The sequence below is a fragment of the Pipistrellus hanaki genome (genome assembly GCF_964339955.1).
Source record: "Pipistrellus hanaki genome assembly, chromosome: X".
Taxonomy (NCBI): domain Eukaryota; kingdom Metazoa; phylum Chordata; class Mammalia; order Chiroptera; family Vespertilionidae; genus Pipistrellus; species Pipistrellus hanaki.
The window spans coordinates 1,353,086-1,370,992 of record NC_140524.1 but is presented as its reverse complement, the minus strand read 5'-3'; the positions used below and the strand labels follow the sequence as shown (position 1 = coordinate 1,370,992).

The 17,907-nt window shown below is 59.4% G+C and overlaps 1 protein-coding gene across 12 annotated transcripts in view; it reads left to right on the top strand.

Moving 5' to 3' along the window:
* Nucleotides 1-17,907, top strand: part of BCOR (BCL6 corepressor) — a 76,468-nt gene that overhangs the window by 54,555 nt on the left and 4,006 nt on the right. For 8 of the 12 annotated variants that reach the window (XM_084870099.1, XM_084870101.1, XM_084870103.1 and 5 more), the window contains exons 2-11: nt 594-718; nt 1,934-2,012; nt 2,914-5,739; nt 6,354-6,407; nt 6,874-7,060; nt 11,165-11,425; nt 11,656-12,000; nt 12,435-12,757; nt 12,975-13,229; nt 17,126-17,292. In XM_084870099.1, coding sequence (XP_084726225.1) covers nt 633-718; nt 1,934-2,012; nt 2,914-5,739; nt 6,354-6,407; nt 6,874-7,060; nt 11,165-11,425; nt 11,656-12,000; nt 12,435-12,757; nt 12,975-13,229; nt 17,126-17,292 — 4,583 coding nt within the window. In that variant the 5' untranslated portion in view covers nt 594-632. Of the gene's footprint in view, nt 1-593; nt 719-1,933; nt 2,013-2,509; nt 2,654-2,913; nt 5,740-6,353; nt 6,408-6,873; nt 7,061-11,164; nt 11,426-11,655; nt 12,001-12,434; nt 12,758-12,974; nt 13,230-17,125; nt 17,293-17,907 lie in introns of those variants that run through there. The other 4 variants (XM_084870095.1, XM_084870096.1, XM_084870092.1 and 1 more) reach the window with 4 other exon arrangements.

Below are 17,907 nucleotides of genomic sequence, written 5' to 3'. Positions count from 1 at the left end.
CCCCCTCCAGGAGGTGGGAAATGGGTGGCTTTGGCTGCTCCCGGGGTGCCAGCGCTTGCAGCCCGGCAGTCTGGGCTGCTAAGACCTGCGCGCTCGCTCGCTAATGATTTGTGTCCCCAGCGAGCAGCAGGCGTCATTGAATTACTCAGCCGCCTCCCCCTGCAGCTCGCCGGCCAAACCACCCGGGTTCGGTGCTTAATCTAATCTAGGGTTGGGGTGGCGTGGCCACCAGCCCCCCAACTCTTTAGCCCCTGAACTGGGAGTTGCACTCCCAGCACACGGCCGGCGTGGGCCTCCCTGGTTGCTGTGCCCGCCGCCTGCCCTGAGCCAGAGGCCGGGTCCAGGCGGGGAGGCCAGCCTGCGGGCCGGAGGGGCTCCACCCTGGATGGGTGAGGCAGAGCCGTCACCCTCTTGCCCCCCCCCCCCCCCCCCCGGGTCCTTGGGCGTGGTGTGTGCCATCCGCTGCCCATCCGCCACCAGACGCCTCCCCAGCCCGCTCTCTGCGGGGATTGCCTAGAAAGAGGGCTTCTCTCGTTTCCTATTTGGCTCTTTACTCACCCTCCTGGGATTGTGTTTTGTTTTGTTTTAAACAGACTAGACGCCTGAAAGAAGCTGCCATCCAAGGAGACGACATGCTTTCTGCAACCCCCCTGTATGGGAACGTGCACAGCTGGATGAGCAGCGAGCGGGTCCGCATGTGCGGGATCAACGAGGACAGGTGAGCGCCCACGTCCACTGCGGGGCGGGGAGGCCCGGAGGCCGGGCAGCCCCGGCCTCGCCCTCACAGCCACCGCGGGCTTGCGGGGAGCTCTGCTTCACTGGCGGCCCTTGATTTACAGTTTTAACAGGCAACCCCGCTCAGCGAAGCATCGCCGCCCTTTAAAAGATTAGCCCCTAAAGCGGCCTTTCAGTGCACTTTCGTTCTTAATTTATTATTTCATATTTATGAAGGAGAATTAATCCCAGTGTATATGCTGCTTTAACTCGAAATGTCAGGAGTGTGGGCCCAGGTGGAGCGGCATTCGATGTGCTTTTAAAACAAATAGTTTGCTCAGTAATAACCGGGGAGATGGCCACCCTGGTGCGGCCCCCTCAGCGGGGCTGCTGGCTCCTGGGTTCGGTCAGCCGACGGCTCTGTCAGCTTTCTGATTAGTGATTTCGGGGTGTGGGGTAGAGACATCTGAGCGGATGACCGAAGCTGCTTTTCAGGGTAGCGATGAGACTCCCTGCTGCCTGTCAGCGGTTCTGTCCTGGGGATTAGGAAGTTGGCACCGGGCACCTGCTTTATCGATGCTCCCTGATAACAGGCCCCAGGACAGCCGCCGCAGCCTGGCACAGGCACGGGCCTTCCTCCGGAGCCGGGAGCAGCTGACATTTGTGTGATATTAGTGTTTATCCCTCGTCGTTTGCACCAAGGCAAGCAAACATGGCTTCATTATCACCATGGAAACCAGTTAGGGAGGACATGGGACCTAACTTTAGGGAAAAGTTCTGAGAGCCTGCCCCTGTGTGGAACACGGAAGTGGTCGCTGTGGCCAGTACACGCCAGCCGCCTGTCCCCCGCTTTGGGCTTTGACCGCTGTGCTGTCTGTCCTCACGGAGAGCTTGTAAGGGACGTCAGACGGCAGAGCCCAGGCAGGCCTGGCTGGCAGCTCCGGAGAGACGATTGTGCTGGAGGAATGGCTGTGCGTCATTTTCCGCTTACCCACCTCGGGCCACGTTTGTGATCTCGCATCCCTGTCATCCGCCTTTGTCTTCCCCTCCAGTTCCATCACCATTTGGGGACAAGTTGCCGAGTGGGCCGTGGGGGAGGAGTGTTTTAAGGGCAGCTGGAAAACAAGGGGGTTATTAGGAACCGGTCTTTTCCGGGGTGCTCTGTGAGCGGTGGCTCCTGGGAGGAGTGCTCTCATGAAGTCTGTGTCCTTTCACATAGGAAAATTCCTGTAAATGACGGTGACGCTTCAAAGGCCAGACTGGAACTGAGGGAAGAAAATCCCTTGAACCACAACGTGGTAAGAGATGAATGGCTTCTGTTGATGTGCTATCTGAGTCGCAGTGATCTGTAATCAATCGTGCATTCATTTGCATACCATTAAAGGGCTGGGTGGGGGTGGAGCCTGGTGTTGCAGGGCAGGGCTGAGCAGAAAGCCTCTGTGAGCCGCAGGACCAGGCCCTCGCCTCATCTCTTCCCCCCTCGGGTCCGTGGCCGAGCGCCCCTTGTGGCATGCTTGCCACTCATGCCCACGTCCCCGAGCCCGGTGGGAAGCGTGCTGCCTCCCCTCCCTAAGCTGCATGCCGCCTCAGTCTCCCGGACGCAGAGATTGCCAGCCTCCCAGTAGATCCTCGGGGTTTCCGTTTCCAGTAAAACGGGAGACGCGCGAGCTTCTCAGACACCAGGGAGAGGAAGTCAAAAGATGCAACCGCAGTTTGACCCCTGGCCTCTTTATTGATTTAGAAATGAGACATCGAAAGCCCTCCGCTGAAGATTGTTTCTTGTTATGTTAAATAGCATCCAGGAAAGACCCAGTGAACACGGCCCCGCCCCCACCCAGCAGGCCGCGGAGGGTTAGTCTGAGTTCTGGACCCCGTGAAGGCGCTGAGAGGCGTGGCGTTAGTGCGTCTCATTGCGGCAGCGTGTTTTTTTGCTGAGAAGGTGAATTTTTCAGAGTTAATAGGTGACTGGTCATGTGTGGGCCTCGAGTCTAAAGGGATGGCCATTTGCTGGGCTTTCAGGATCCTAGTGGAACTGGCAGCAGAGGGTTCTGGATGAGGGGGGAGGGGGCAGCAGACCCTGGAACCCCTTCCCCTTCCTGCTCAGACGTGAGGCGCCTGGCGCGTTACTGAGCAGGCTCTTGTGGGGATGTTCGGGGTGCTCAGAGGAATGTCTCAGTAATGCCGTGTTCTTCCGCCAAGGTGGACGCGACCACTGCCCATCGGATCGATGGCCTGACGGCGCTGAGCATGGACCGCACGGGCCTCATTCGGGAAGGGCTGCGGGTCCCAGGCAACATCGTGTACTCCAGCCTGTGCGGTCTGGGCTCCGAGAAGGGCCGGGAGGCCGCCACCAGCTCCCTCAGCGGGCTTGGGTTTTCTTCCGAAAGAAACCCAGAGGTGCAGTTCAAGCCCAACACCCCCGAGACGGTGGAGGCCTCTGCCGTCTCAGGAAAAGCCCCCAATGGCTTCAGCGCCATCTACAAGACGCCCCCCGGAATACAAAAGGGCGCGGTGCCCCCCGCGGAGGCCCTGGGCTTGGACCGGCCGGCAGGCGACAAGCAGAGCCCTCTCAACATCAACGGTGCTAGCTACCTGCGGCTGCCCTGGGTCAACCCCTACATGGAGGGGACCGCGTCAGCCATCTACCCCTTCCTGGACTCGCCCAACAAGTACCCCCTGAACATGTACAAGGCCTTGCTACCTCAGCAGTCCTACAGCCTGGCCCAGCCGCTCTACTCCCCGGTCTGCACCAACGGGGAGCGCTTCCTCTACCTGCCGCCGCCCCACTACGTCAGCCCCCACATCCCCTCATCCCTGGCGTCGCCCATGCGGCTCTCCGCGCCCTCGGCCTCCCCGGCCATCCCCCCGCTGGTCCACTGTGCCGCCGACAAGAGCCTGTCCTGGAAGATGGGCGTCAACCCTGGGAACCCCATCGATTCCCACGCCTACCCCCACATCCAGAACAGCAAGCAGCCCCGGGTGCCATCCGCCAAGCCGGTCAGCAGCCTGCCCGGGGATGCGGCGCTCCTGCTGCCGCCCTCACCGCGGCCGTCGCCCCGAGGCCACCTGCCCTCGCAGCCCACGGTGGACTACGCGGAGTTCCACAAGCACTATGCCCGGATCTCCACGTCGCCCTCCATCGCCCTGTCCAAGCCATACATGACGGTCAGTGGAGACTTCCCTGTGGGCAGGCTCTCCAAGTACCAGAAGGCGGCAGAGGGGGCCGACAGCTCGCAGCCGGTGCCCGGGCACACCCGGAAAACAGTGGCCCAGGACAGGAAAGACGGGGGCTCCCCGCCCCTCCTGGAGAAGCAGACCATTACCAAAGACGTCACCGATAAGCCGCTGGACTTGTCGTCGAAGGTGGTGGACGCGGATGCGTCCAAGGCCGAGCACATGAAGAAGATGACGCCCACGGTGCTGGTCCACAGCAGAGCCGCGAGCGGCCTGGTGCTGGCGGGGGGCGACATGCCCAAGGAGACTTTGTCCCCGCCGGGGGGCGGCTGTGCCCTCTACAGATCCGAGATCATCAGCACGGCGCCCTCGTCCTGGGTGGTGCCCGGGCCCAGCCCCAACGAGGAGAGCGGTGGCAAGGGGCTGTCGCTCAAAAACAAGGCGCTGGACTGGGCCATCCCGCAGCAGCGCAGCTCCTCGTGCCCTCGCATGGGCGGCACGGACACCGTGGTCACCAACGTGTCGGGGGCAGTGTCCAGCGCAGGCCGCCCGGCCTCCGCGTCGCCGGCCCCCAATGCCAATGCCGATGGCAGCAAGACCAGCAGGAGCTCCGTGGACACCACGCCGTCCGTCATCCAGCACGTGGGCCAGCCCCAGAGCACGCCCGCCAAGCACAGCGGGGCCAGCGGCAAGGGCGTCAAAGCCAGCAACCCAGACTCGAGCTTCAAAGCGAGCGAGAACGGCCTCCCGTCCAGCTCCATCTTCCTCTCTCCAAACGAGGCGTTCAGGTCCCCCCCCATCCCCTACCCCAGGAGCTACCTCCCCTACCCAGCGCCCGAGGGCATCGCTATCAGCCCCCTCTCCTTACACGGCAAGGGACCCGTGTACCCCCACCCGGTTCTGCTGCCCAACGGCAGTCTCTTTCCCGGGCACCTGGCCCCCAAGCCCGGCCTGCCCTACGGGCTGCCCACCGGCCGGCCGGAGTTTGTGACCTACCAGGACGCGCTGGGGCTGGGCATGGTGCACCCCATGCTGATCCCTCACACGCCCATAGAGATCGCCAAGGAGGAGAAGCCGGAGAGGAGGTCCCGGTCCCACGAGAGAAGCCGCTACGAGGACCCGACCCTCCGCAGCCGCTTCTCCGACGTGCTGGAAGCCAGCAGCACCAAGTTACACCCCGACGTTCCCACCGACAAGACCCCGAAGCCCAGCCCCAGCTGGAGTCAGAGCAAAACTGTCATCAAGAGCGACAAGCCCGTCTACGTGGACCTCCTCCGGGAAGAGGCAGACACTAAGCCTGACACAAGCGTGTCCAAAGCCGCTTTTGCGGGCGACGGCATCGGCCAGGCCGCCGAGCCCGCCAAGCCCCCGGCCGACCCGGCCCTGCAGTCGCACCGCGACTTCCTGGCCCTGAGAGAGGAGCTGGGCCGCATCGGTGACTTCCACGAGGCCTATGGCTTCAAGCAGGCCGCGGGCCAGTCCGTCTTCGGCTTGGGCCAGGAGAGCCCTGCAGCGGGCACCAAGGAGAGCCTGGGGGGGCCGGTCTCCGCCTCGTTCCTGGAGCCCCCCCTGGGGAGCGAGGGCCCCGCTGTAACTTTCGGTAAAACCCAAGAAGACCCCAAACCGTTTTGTGTGGGCGGTGCCCCACCCAGTGTGGACGTCACCCCCATCTATACCAAAGATGGAGCTGATGAGGCAGAAGCAGATGGCAAAGTGCTGAAGCCAAAGCCATCGAAGCTGGCCAAGAGAATCGCCAACTCCGCCGGTTACGTGGGTGACAGGTTCAAGTGTGTCACCACCGAACTGTATGCAGATTCCAGCCAGCTGAGCCGGGAGCAGCGGGCCCTGCAGGTGAGCTCCGCCCCCGAATCCCAGTGACTGCCCAGTTGTCAGCTTGTTAATGTGTACAGGGACGGGGGCCTGGGAGGGCAGGAGTGGTTATGGATTATGGTAATTAAATGTAGGAAAGGCGGCCAGTAAGGGGACGTGAGGGGTGGCCCTGAGGAGTTCGCGTGCCTGGCTGTTTTAAGTTATTCTGTAGATTTTAAGAACTCCACTCGAATGCTGATAAAGGGAGTTAATGATTGAGACTGCATGACGTTTGCCTATCAGTTGCTTTAATTTCTCTGCCGTTACTGTACGTTTAACGAATATGCCTAGAAGCGCTGCTTAGAATGCCTTACGCGCTACTCGGTGGAGGTGCAGCAGCCGCATGTCTGTGGGATTCGTGCAATTTTTTTCACAAAAAAAAGAAAAGCTCGCTTAAAGGGATAGAGGATGTGTTTAACTTGCTAGTGAATGATAGATGTTGTATAGGAATTTCCTTAAGATATTTTACTTTTAATTAAGAGATAAATAAAGCCAAATTGTTTTTTGCAATGTTAAGAGAAAAAATTTAGTTTATGCTTATAAAAATGGATGAAGTTATCTAAATGATCCATTGAGTGCCCATTTTAATTACATAGATGGAAGGATTACAAGAGGACAGTATTTTATGTCTACCCGCTGCTTACTGTGAGGTCAGTTCTTCAAATTTTTATTACTAGAATCTTCCATAAACCTTTTGAGTTAAATTTCATTTCCAAATACCAAGGGAAGTTTGTGGGCCATGGTCGTCTTTATTCATTGTGCACTTTTTCTTTTCTGTTGTGTTTTTGTTTTGTTTTCTTTGCGTTGTGTTTTTGTTCTGTTTTATTTACCTTCAAGAGAGAATGTCTGTCTCTGTGCAATAGTGTATGTATGGATATACATACACAGTGCATACGTATCTATACATATGGCTTTATGAATAAAGAATGTGTGACTACTTACATATAGATCCTCTTAAATTTTTATCTGTTAAATTTTAAAATATCTCAGTTGTATCATAAATTGTGGTTGGTTTTGGGCAAACTTTTCTTTGAAAATACTTTCCTTTAAGGTAAGGCAAATGAAATAGCTTTTATGGTAAGGTGTTGTTTTTCTCCATCTTCGTTCTCTTTCTAGCGTGCAATGATGCGCTTCTCAGAGTTGGAGATGAAAGAGAGAGAAGGTGGCCACCCAGCAACCAAAGACTCCGAGGTGTGCAAGTTCAGCCCTGCCGAGTGGGAGAGCCTGAAAGGAAATCAGGACAAAAAGCCAAAGTTGGTCGCCCTGGAGGAGGCCATTGCTGACCAGAATGACAGTGAGAGATGTAAGTGACCCCGAGTGGCTTATGTGGGGGACCGTGTAGTGAGCCTTTGAGCACTGTGGCGGCCTCTGGAAGCCTGTTTCCTGCAGTCAGTAGCAGTCTAGTACAATATAGCAGAGGAACGGCAGCCGGAGACTGAGTGTAAGGAGTGGAGCACGTACGTTCTTTTTTTGTAGCAGCGGAAGGATACTTGTAGCCAGAGGTGGCTCCCGCCACTGCAGGGACAGTCTGGTCTGGAATAGAGAGGACTTGGGATGAGCAAGTGGGAGGCGACAGTGCAATCCAAGGACACCATTTTTCAGTCCCAACAGCTTGTCCCCTGCTGCAAAGGCCTTTGGGGTTTGCTCACATGACCTCTCTGCCCGATGTGTCGGTGATGGGGAATTAAGGCATTTTGAAAGAGTGGATGCAAAATCCTCCCCTCCCCCAAGACAGGGTAGTCCGGGATGGTGGGTGTGGTGGGGAGCTCTGTGCCATTAAATGTCAGAGGCTTGGGTCGTCGGCGCCTGATGGGTTTGGAAGGATTTGTGGCCCGGAAGAGCTCATCCTTGGGGCCAGCAGCCGCCTGTGGCCGGGGTTCTGAGGAGGCCATGCCAGGACCAATGTGTCCTACCTCTGTCCAGGAGAAGGGCGCTGCACGCTGGTCAGGGGCTCCGGATGCTCTGAAGTGAAGGTGTCCCTGTTCCTGGTGCAAGTGGGCCAGGCCGGCTGGCTGGCAGGTGCTTCTGTGAAGAAGGAAAAGCGCCTATCAGGGAGAAGCCCTCTGGGTGGATGGCGAAGGAGGCTGGGAGGAGAGGGAATGGCCCCTGGGGGCAGGGAAAAGGTTGGGGAGGGCAAGCGGCTCAGTTTTAAAGAGAGGGGCAGGGGCTGGGTTCCTTCAGCTGCACGTGAATGGGCGTTACGGGCCTTCTTATGGCTTGAGCCCATGTGGGGCTTGGTCCCTCCCCCACCCCACCCCCATTGGTTCTCTTCTCCTGAGAGCGCTGTGGCTGAGAGCAGGCAGGGGTCAGAAAGGGGGTGCAGGAGCTTCTAAGATGGCGGATGCAGCTGGCTCAGGGAAGGTGAATGAATTTGAAACACAATGGCCAGGATTTGCGCTCATTCTTTGCGAGGGAGGTGGCTGAGTGAGGCTTTGATTTTAGACGTTCAACCGATGAGTCAGGAGGCTCCTCAGCCTTGGACGCTTGTGAATAGAAACCATCAGTGGCAGAAGATGGGGGAAGGGCGGGAGGCATGCGTCCATCTCGCCGCGAATGTGGAATGACGTCTCCTCAGCCAGCCCTTCGGCTGACGCGGCCCGGGGACCTGCTCAGTGGCAGCGCCTGGGCAGGAACGGGAGGAGGCGGGGGTCAGAGGGCTTCCCGGAACTTCTTGCTGGGAAACTTGTCTCCTGGCCGCGCACCTGCGAGTCTGGGGAACTGCTGTGAGTTGGGAGCAGAGGCGGCAGGTCTCCCCTGCAGACGGTGTGTTAGCTGAGCCTCCGCTGGGGCTGCTGGGGCTCCTGGAGAGGAGGGACCTCCGCTCAGGGCAGCCTTCCCACCTTGTGTAGGGCTCGCTGGGCCTGGCTCACCAGTGGTGAGGGTGCTTTGTTGCCACGGTGACTTGTAAATGTTGCCATGGCAATGCTGCTGCGAAATAATGCTATGGCATAACAATGATAAATTATGGGATGTATGTGCTGAGTCATATGACCAGGCTGCAGGGATGAAATAAGTGTGAAACCACAAACAACACGGCCACATCACATCTGCTTAACACCCAGTGGCCGGGCGCTCATGGCTTCCCACTTGTCGAAGGGCCAAGAGCAGCTATCTGCCATCTCCCTGCCCTCCAGGGCGCCTGTGGCTTGTGGTCGCGGAGGCCCGTGTCGGAGCTCCGAGGCGGCGCGCAGGAATGCGACCTGAGCCTCGGCCCGAGCTGGCGGCCATGCGTGTGTCAGCGGTCAGGGCGTCCTGCGGGCTATTCCTGGCCCGAGTGAGGTCTTGGAGTCCGCGGGGAATTGGGCTCTTTGCCCGAGAGAGGCCTAGGGGATGGGGAAGGGTGGATGCACTTAGTTTGGGGAAAGATCCTTGTACAAAACGGGGAAGAAAGCAACTGAAGTTTGTGTGGGGGTGGGGGGATGTCAGTGAGCCCGGCTTTAGGGATGGGGTTCCTGCAGGGCCCCTGGGGCCAGGGCCGGAGTGGCCTGGCCGTGCAGGGATGGCAGGTGTGTGCCGAGCTGGCTGCCCATCCTGGGGCCGAAGGGGCTCCCTCTGACCAGCTGGGCAGCCTGCGGGAGGCCGGGCAGGACAGGCTTGCCTGGCAGGGAGAAAGGGCCCCGGTCACCGCCTCTGACGCGGGAAATAAGTCATTGCAAGGCCTCCGGGCGGTTGTCTGTGGCGAACAAGGCTGGCCCTGCGGCCAGAGGCCAGGTCTGAGCAGTGGTTGTCACCGCGCTGTCGGAAGTGGCCGGGAGGGTGACGATGTGGGAAAGCAGCTCCATGAGAAAAGGCGCCTCTGCAGGGGGTTGGGGCCTGTCCCTCCTCGGGCCCCTGCGACCTGGAGCGGAAAGGTCGAGTGTGGAGTGGCTCTCAGTCTGCTCAGGGCCCAGGGCAGGAGTGGGCGGGGTGACGGCCAGAGCACCCCATTCTGGGCAGGGCCCTTCAGGCCAAGCCGCTGCCTGGCCGTGGCCTTGAAAGGCGTGTGTCATCACCCTGTCACCTCTGCCTCCCAGCCACCTGGTTTGAACATCCTTCTTATCTGAAGCGGGGGAGGGAGTAGCACGCTTTGGAACTGGACGTGGTGGCGGAGAGGAAAGCCCTCAGTTTCCCACGGTCCCCAGGAGCGGACGGCAAAGTGGAATGGTGTGACTGGAGGCTCATGTCCTTAAATGTCGTGCCTCTGGGGCCGCAGTGCCACCTGGTCGGAGAGGCCTGGTGTCCTTTTGTTAGCGCCGTTTCTCCGGCGGCCCCGGTGCGGGGCTGTTTATGGCGCCCACCCGGGAGGCGGCTGCGGTAATGTCCCCGCTTTACCGCTGAGGGGCGGCTGTAAAGCGGCCGTTACTGCGGGGCGGCGGCGAGGGTCACGGAGCCCAGAGTCGCAGCCGCGCTGCACGAGCCAGAGAAAGGGGCGCACTATGGCTCCCCGGCGCTGCCAGCTGTGTGTGGGGACGCTGCTCCCACTGCCCACCTACGGGCCCGGCATTGGGAGCCCAGGCTGGCCAAGGCCAGGATGACACTTGTCCCCACAGCTGACTGCCACGGAACCCCGGGAATGCCCCCGAGAGAAGGCTGAGCGGGGACTGGCAGGCTGGTCAGCATGGGGTGACATTGGAAGCTGTCAGCGTGTGAGGAGTGTGTTGATTTTGCCCGGAAATGGATCTGGATGGTGTGATTAGCTCTGTTAATCAGCGCACTCCTTCTCTGGGTGACACGCAGGTCCGTTGGGGGGAGCACTCGAACACCACCGCGGTGGGCTGGGAGCTGCCTCGTAGGGAGGCCCCAAGTGGGCGCCACGTGGAGCAGAAAGAGCAGGGAGCGGGTCAGCCAGCGCGGGCCTTGAGTGCAGAGGGGGGACCTGCGGAGAAAGGGGTGTCACCCTGCCTTGGGGAGGTCCTAGGTGCCTGCCTGTGAGGGATGCCACGGAGGAGTGCCCGTGGGGCGACTCCGTCCTGTGTGTGTGCACGGCGTTGCTGAGGGCCAGGCTGGGGGGAGGGGGGGAGCGGCTTAGATTTCCTTCTGCACAGCACATGGGAGCAGCTCCTTGTGTGAGAGAACAGAGGTGAGGGATCAGGTTGAGTTCCTTGACATTGAACTTGACCCTGTGTGAGCCACACCCCTCCTCCCAGTGCCCTTGGTCTCCCAGCCTTCCTGGTCCCCATCACTCCGCCATCCCTCCTCCTTCACATTCTCCCGTTACCCGGAGAGGGGTGACCAGGGCCTGGCTGGATGTTGCTTTGGGATCACCCACCCTCTGGGAGAAAGGACCCTGATCACCATCTGGGATGTAGCAGGCTCTTTCATCACGTGCCCCCTTTCAGGTCACGGAGGGCCTGCCCGCTCCCCAGTCCTGCTTTGTCGCGGTGACCTTGGGGCCTTCATTTCGGTGTCACTGTCCCCCCTCCCCCAGGTGAATACGGTGTTGGCAACAAACACGACCCCTTCGAGCCCCCGGAGAGCAAGGACCTGTCCCTGGAGTCGTACTTTGTGGACAGGCCTCCCTTGGGTGAGCCCCTCAGCGAGCAGGCAGCCGCCGACGTGCCGGGCAGCCCCGCCCTGCAGCTGGACAGGAAGCGCAAGGCCTCGGGTGACAGCACCCTCGCCGAGGCCCCCGGAGAGGAGCTGTCGGAGGACCCGCTGCTGAAAGCCAAGCGCAGGCGGATCTCCAAAGGTGAGCGCGGGCGGCGGCCGCCTGCCTAGCGGCCCCGGGCGGCCCGGGGTGGTGCAGTGGATGCTTCTGGCGCTGCCCTAGAGCCCTGGGGAACCCGCTCACACCCCCTCCGCTGAAGCCAGAGGCAGAGCTAGCCCCCCCCCTCCCCCACCCCCGGTAGGGATGGGTAAGACAGTTGGTTCCCCCTTCCGGGGGACTTTTTGATTAATTTGTAGTTATTTCTCCATTAGATGACTGGCCTGAGAGGGAAATGACAAACAGTTCCTCTAACCACTTAGAAGACCCACATTGTAATGAGCTGACCAACCTGAAGGTGTGCATTGAATTAACAGGGCTGCATCCTAAAAAGCAACGCCACTTGCTGCACCTTAGAGAACAGTGGGAGCAGCAGGTGTCGGCAGCTGAGAGCAAACCTGGCCGGCAGGGCAGGAAGGAAGTGACCCAGGCCACTCAGCCTGAGGCCACTGCCCAGGGCAATAGCCTCTCCGAAGAGAAGCCCGGCAGGAAAAGGGCAGAGACCAAAGGCAACAGGAGCTGGGCGGAGGAGGCCCTCAAGTCCAGTGACAATGAGCAAGGTAAGCAGAGGCCCTGGGCCCGCCCGCCCGCTCCGGGATGGGGGAATGGCCCTAGAGGTGGCGGCAGGCAGGGCGTTCTTTCCTGACGTCCTTCAGCCCCCATGCTGAGTCTGGGTGGCCGCCAGGTCCTGAGCACCCAGATTGGCCCTCCTTGGGGAGCTGTAGGTCCCCAGGCCCCATGGGGTGGGGGGCAGAGCGCCCCCCCAGAGCGGGCTTCTGCCCTTTGGTCCCTGCCCCTGGAGAGACCAGTGTTTTGTGGGTTAACCTGTCTGACGGCTGGATGCGGGCTAATTAAAATATTAATGCTTTGAGAGCGGAATTGGTGTATCTTTAAGAGCCAAAGCCGCTCTAGCGAGGGGCGCTAACAATGGGCTTCTCCGCACCGGCTGCCGCTCAGTAACGCCCGCATCTCCCCCCTCTCCCCGCCGATCCAGGTCTGCCTGTGTTCGCGGGCTCTCCTCCCATGAAGGGCCTTTCATCCACCAATGCGAACGGCAAAAGGCAGGCTCAGCCAAGCTGCACGCCAGCCTCGAGGCCGCCTGCCAAACATCCGAAAATTAAAGAAAACCCGAAGACAGATGTGCTGTGCACGGACGAGGAGGAGGACTGCCAGGCCGCGCTGCTGCACAAGTACACCGACGGCGGCGAGAAGCCGTCGGGGAAGAGGCTGTGCAAGACCAAGCACCTGATGCCCCAGGAGCCGCGCCGCAGCCTGCCGATGCCTGGGGACTACTATGTGGACAATAGTGATGGCAAGGTACCTCCGGCCCTCGCCGGCCCTGGGCCTGGGGGACAGCTGCTCTGGGGACAAAGCCTTCCCGTTCCCAGGTCACTCCCCCATCGCGGGGGGCATGTGTTCTGGGTGCTGGTGAAGTTCCAAACCCCTGCCCCCATCACCCCTCCCCCAAACAAAAGCGGGAAATGGCCCGCCTCCTGCCTGCCTTACACGTGTGTGCTGCCTGCTTCTGTGACAGGTGACCGTCAGGAGAGTCCGAAAGCGGCCCGAGTCCAGTTCCGACTACGATCTGTCCCCGGCCAAGCAGGACCAGAAGCCCTTTGACCGTTTGCAACAACTGCTGCCCGCGACGCAGTCCGCCCAGCTGCCCCGCTCCAGCTCCCCTCCTGAGGCCACGCAGTCGCGGCCCATGCCCCCCGAGGCGCGGAGACTTATTGTCAATAAGAACGCGGGCGAGACCCTCCTGCAGCGCGCGGCCCGCCTGGGCTACGAGGTCAGTGTCCTGGGGCCCTGGGTTCCCCAACCCCCAGCTGCTGCCCCTGACGGTGGGGGACGGGGACGGGGGGGGGGAGCGGCGCCCGTTGGGGTGGCCTGAGGATGTCGGGGTCCCCGGCTCCTCTGCAGGCTCTCCGGTGGCCTGCTCCGTCGCTGTGTGAAAAGAAGGGCCTGTGATGTTCGCTCCGTGTCCAGGCATCCTTCCATTCCGCTCACTTACCTCTGATATGAAATCTGACATAACCCAGGGCTTGGCGACTGGGGGAATTTTAATGAGCCCTTTGGATTCTGATTAGCTGGCTCTGTTTTGGTTGCGGGTAGGAAATGTCTGTGCAGGTAGGGGGTGGGCAGGCCCTCCGGGAGGACAGAGAATCCAAGGGCTGAGGATGAGGGGAACTCAGGTTTTGCCCCAAAGTCCCTGCCCTCACCCCACATCCCCATCTGGCATGCCCTCTCTCGCTGTAGCAACATACAAAGCAAGATATTGTCCGGGTTTCTAAGCCCGTATGACCCGGAGTCACTCATTTCCCCCTCTTCGCCTCTTCCCGTGGCGATCGCTAATGTTATCCCGCTCTCAGATGAGGAAACAGCCCCACAGGGGTTAAATGACAGCTTGTACAGGTAGCGAGCGAGCCCACAGTCAGTCTGGCTCCGGAGCCCGGCCCCTCCCCCGCCGCCCGCCCCTCCCCCAGCCCTCTCTCCAGGCCGGCTGGGCTCGCACTGGAATTGCCCTTTGCACAGCTAACCTCTGGGAGATAGATGAGTCCCTCTGCCCCAGCCGCTCCCCCACCACGCCTGTCAGTTGAAATTGTGATGTAATAGCCCACAGGGCAAAGGCATTTTTTTTATGCTGGCATCAGCCCTCTGGGAGTTGAATGGGGAAAATAAAATGCGGCTCAGCAAGCTGCGAGAGGAGGCGTGGATCAGCTCCGGTGGCAGGCCCTGGTGGCTGAGGGCCGCAGGGTTTATCTGCAGTTCTGGCTCCCACAGCCCGGCTCCCCAGGCGCGGGGGCCAGCCCTCCCTGGTGGGCTGCCTGGGCCCTGGGCCCCCGAGGCGTGACTGTGGGGAAGCTTTGGAAACGGTGCTTTCTTCGTTGTTGGTTGTATGTGCTGTGTTTTCGTCAACATGTCCGTGGTTCAAAAAATGGACTTGTGTCTCCAGCACACACTGGGGGTGGGGGAGGGGAGGCAGGAGGACAGCCTGCTCCACGTGTGTGGATTTCGGGGTTCCTGGCCATACCCTAGATCTTGGCATTGTTCCTACCAGTTTCCTTTGGGACCTTGTTGGTCCCTCCATGAAGATTCCGTTTGGGTTTTGATGAGCCGGTGGGTCGGAGGCTTGGGCGACCATGCTTTTGGGGCTACTGGGCCTTTGGTGGCTCCTGAGACCTAGGACGGCTGCTCTGCTATGTGAATCGCGCAGGGCACTGCTTTTGGTTGAACATTTCACCGCTGGGTGAGCGATTTCAACTTTGAACCCAACTTTCGAGGATTTCTTTAGGCAGAATTGACGTCAGGACGGCAACTGGTCGGGAGATGTGGCAATGGGGCCTTTGAAAGTGGCAGGACAATTTGCTTAACCCAGCAGAGGTGTCGCCGGACGCCCAGGGCAGGGAGGGCTTTCCTGGAGGTAGTCCTTGCCGTCCTTGCTGTCTGCCCAAGTGCCAGTCAGAGGCCGCCCGAGCTTTACGTCCCGCTAAGCCACCTCCTGAGGTTGGGAAACACCCTCCGTGTTAACAGACGGCGAGCGAGGCCAGAGACGCCCAGGCCGGGCTTCTGGTTCTTGGGCTAAAAGGCCAATGTGCAACCGCATGCTTGTGCGTTTAGTGGTGATGGCTACATTTTCTATGAATTGAATAAATCATGTTTTTTAAAAAGTTAATGAGGCATTTAATTAATTAACAATGTCGGGTTTATGGCCTTTATGGTTACATTTTGTGGTTAATGGCATTGGGCTTATAGCCGCTTCACACAGAACTGTCCAACGAAAACAGCGGGATTTTGTTTGGGAACGGGTGGGTTGCCCGGTGAGTGCTCCCATTTCCAGGGCAGAAAATAAACCAGGAAACGTATTGGGTGGACAGGTTTGGCTGGCCTCTTAGCCATTCCTGCCGCTGTTGGTGACAGCACTTGCCATCCATTTAGAGGCCGGTGCCCTCCCGCTGGGAGAAGGTAGTCAGCCCACTTGACCCCGACAGAGGGCCTGAGGGTGCTCGTCACGCTGGGTTGCGACCCTCTCCCTGGGGCCCTCTGGGCCTTTTGAATCTGCCCAGCTCCAGGACTGCGTGTTCATTGAACTTGGGGTTTAACTTCTCTGGACTTCGGTTTCCCCCAGTGTTGAATGAGAACAGTGCCACCGTCCTGGCACGTCATGGGTTACTGTGGCATGTAATGGGACAACAGACGGCATGCTCATTTGGGGCAGTGCTGTGTACATAGCGACAGCCACGTGGCTGGGTTAGGACAGCCCGTGGCAAAACGGCTGGCCTGGCTGTGGGTGACTCCTGCCGCCTGCCACCCTCCCGGGAAGGAGTTGACTTGCCCATCGGCTCTGCTGCCCTTTCATTTCTGGGTGCCCTCCGATCAGCCCTGGCAGCGACGAGGGTTTCCAGGTGAGGGCCATAATTGTCAGAGCAAATAAAGCCCGGGTGACAGGCCACCAGACAGGCCACCGGGCCCCGGGGAAATTGATCTGTGCACAGCAGTCAGTGGCGCTCAGACCTGATCCCAGACCACGTGACGGGGCCTCTCCCTGGCGGGGCACACAGCTCATTAGCTTGCAGCCGTCCGCTCCTGCCTGGCTGGGGAGGACCTGCTAAAAGAGCAGCAGCTTCATGCGGTATCCTGGATACCGGGGCTCGGGGCAGGTGGCCTGGGAGCCCAGAGCATTGTGGGCTTGCTGGCAGGTTAGGATCTGAAGGGAGAGCGCGTTTGTGGGCATGCCTCGTCCCTTCCTCTTGTTTTTGGAAGGGAGCTGCCGCCCTGACCTGAAGCTTCTCATGTGGAACATTCTGGTCAGCTCCCAAGTGGTGGGTCACCTTTGATTGACATGTCCGGGAAAGGGCATAGGAGAGTTGTCATGGAGAGGCCTGCCGTGACCCACTCGGCTCCCCCAACCGGTGGAGCATGCGTCGGGCCATCTGCTGGGCGTGGCAGGCAGGAAAAGAGTCAGGCATGTTTGTGTGTTTGAAAACTCCCTTCGTCAGGGTAGTGATAATGAAACATGGAATGAAGGCTGCTCTGCCTGCTGGGAGCATGTCCTAGGACTGTGAACACGCCAAAGAGTAGAAATCATACAGCGATTGTGGTGCCCGCTGTTGACACAGAACACCCTTCTGAGAAAAAACCAGCGTGTGTTGTCAGTCCCTGTGTTCGCTGAAGTAAACAGGAAAATGCTGGTCATTCAGCCCCAAGTGGGGTTCAGGGTGAGGCAAAGTGGGGGAGGGGTGTGTGCAAAGCATGTTGTGTCATTTCTTGGCGACGCACGTGACGCACAGACGGAGCTTCCCTCTCACTGTACAACATACGAACAGGAGCGTGTGCGCCGTAGGCTGTCCTTGTCCATGTGTCATCTAAGAGATTAGAAGGGGACACCTCTGTCCCGGCCTCAGCTAGCTGGTGGCGTCCTCCCGCCGCCTGAGAGCCCCCATGACGCTCCTGTCTCAGGAGGAAATGGACACTGGGAGAAGTTCAAGGGTCACTTGCCCTGGGCCGGGCTGCTGGCTTCATGTACAGTCACCAGCCTTCAGAGCCCAGGGGACACCGTCTTCATCACTGGGCCCTTCCCATGTGCTCTCGGACCCAAGGATGGGTGCCGGGGGAAGCGGGCACTGCCCATGAGGCCACTTCCAGGTGCGTTGTGCGGCGCTCTGACGCGGTCCCCTCACTCCGCAGGAGGTGGTCTTGTACTGCTTGGAGAACAAGATTTGTGACGTGAACCACCGCGACAATGCCGGATACTGTGCCCTGCATGAAGCCTGTGCCAGGGGGTGGCTGAACATTGTGCGACACCTTCTCGAATACGGTGCTGACGTCAACTGCAGTGCCCAGGACGGAACCAGGTCAGTTGCGGGGCTTGGTGTCGGCCTGGCCCTGCGGGGCACAGGCTGTATCTTTATCTTTCTGGGCACATGGGAAACCCCAGAGGGAAAGCTGGCGAGTGACCTGGAAGCGCATTGATGGTGGAATCCACCAGAGCTTTCTGGCAAATTTAGCTAGAGCTTTCAAAGTTTGCAATGTTCCCACGGACAAAAGTTGAAAATGTCGAGCCTGCCTGAGTAATTGGAGTGTTGCCCTTTAAGACCCCATACTTTTCATCAGCGTCTACTGAATGACACCATTTAAAATATCCTGGAGCCCACAGTCCCAGAATCCAGACAGGGCCACTGCCGCCGGCTTGGTGTAAGATCTGCCCGGGCCACACACACCCAGAGCCCACACACCCTGTCCTTGACCTTGGTTCCTGGGGTGCTGCTGGGAGGCGGGGCACGAGGCCTTCCTGGTGGTGATGACAGCAGCAAAAGCGAAATGTGTTTGGTGGTTTACGGTTTCCAAACAGCATTCCCCATTCGTGGACACTGGTGGGAGGGCCCTGCACCTTCTGGTTGATTTTTTTAAAAAAAAACAGACTAGGCTTTTTTGTTATCATTTGTTTGTTTTATTGAAAACAGAGAGAA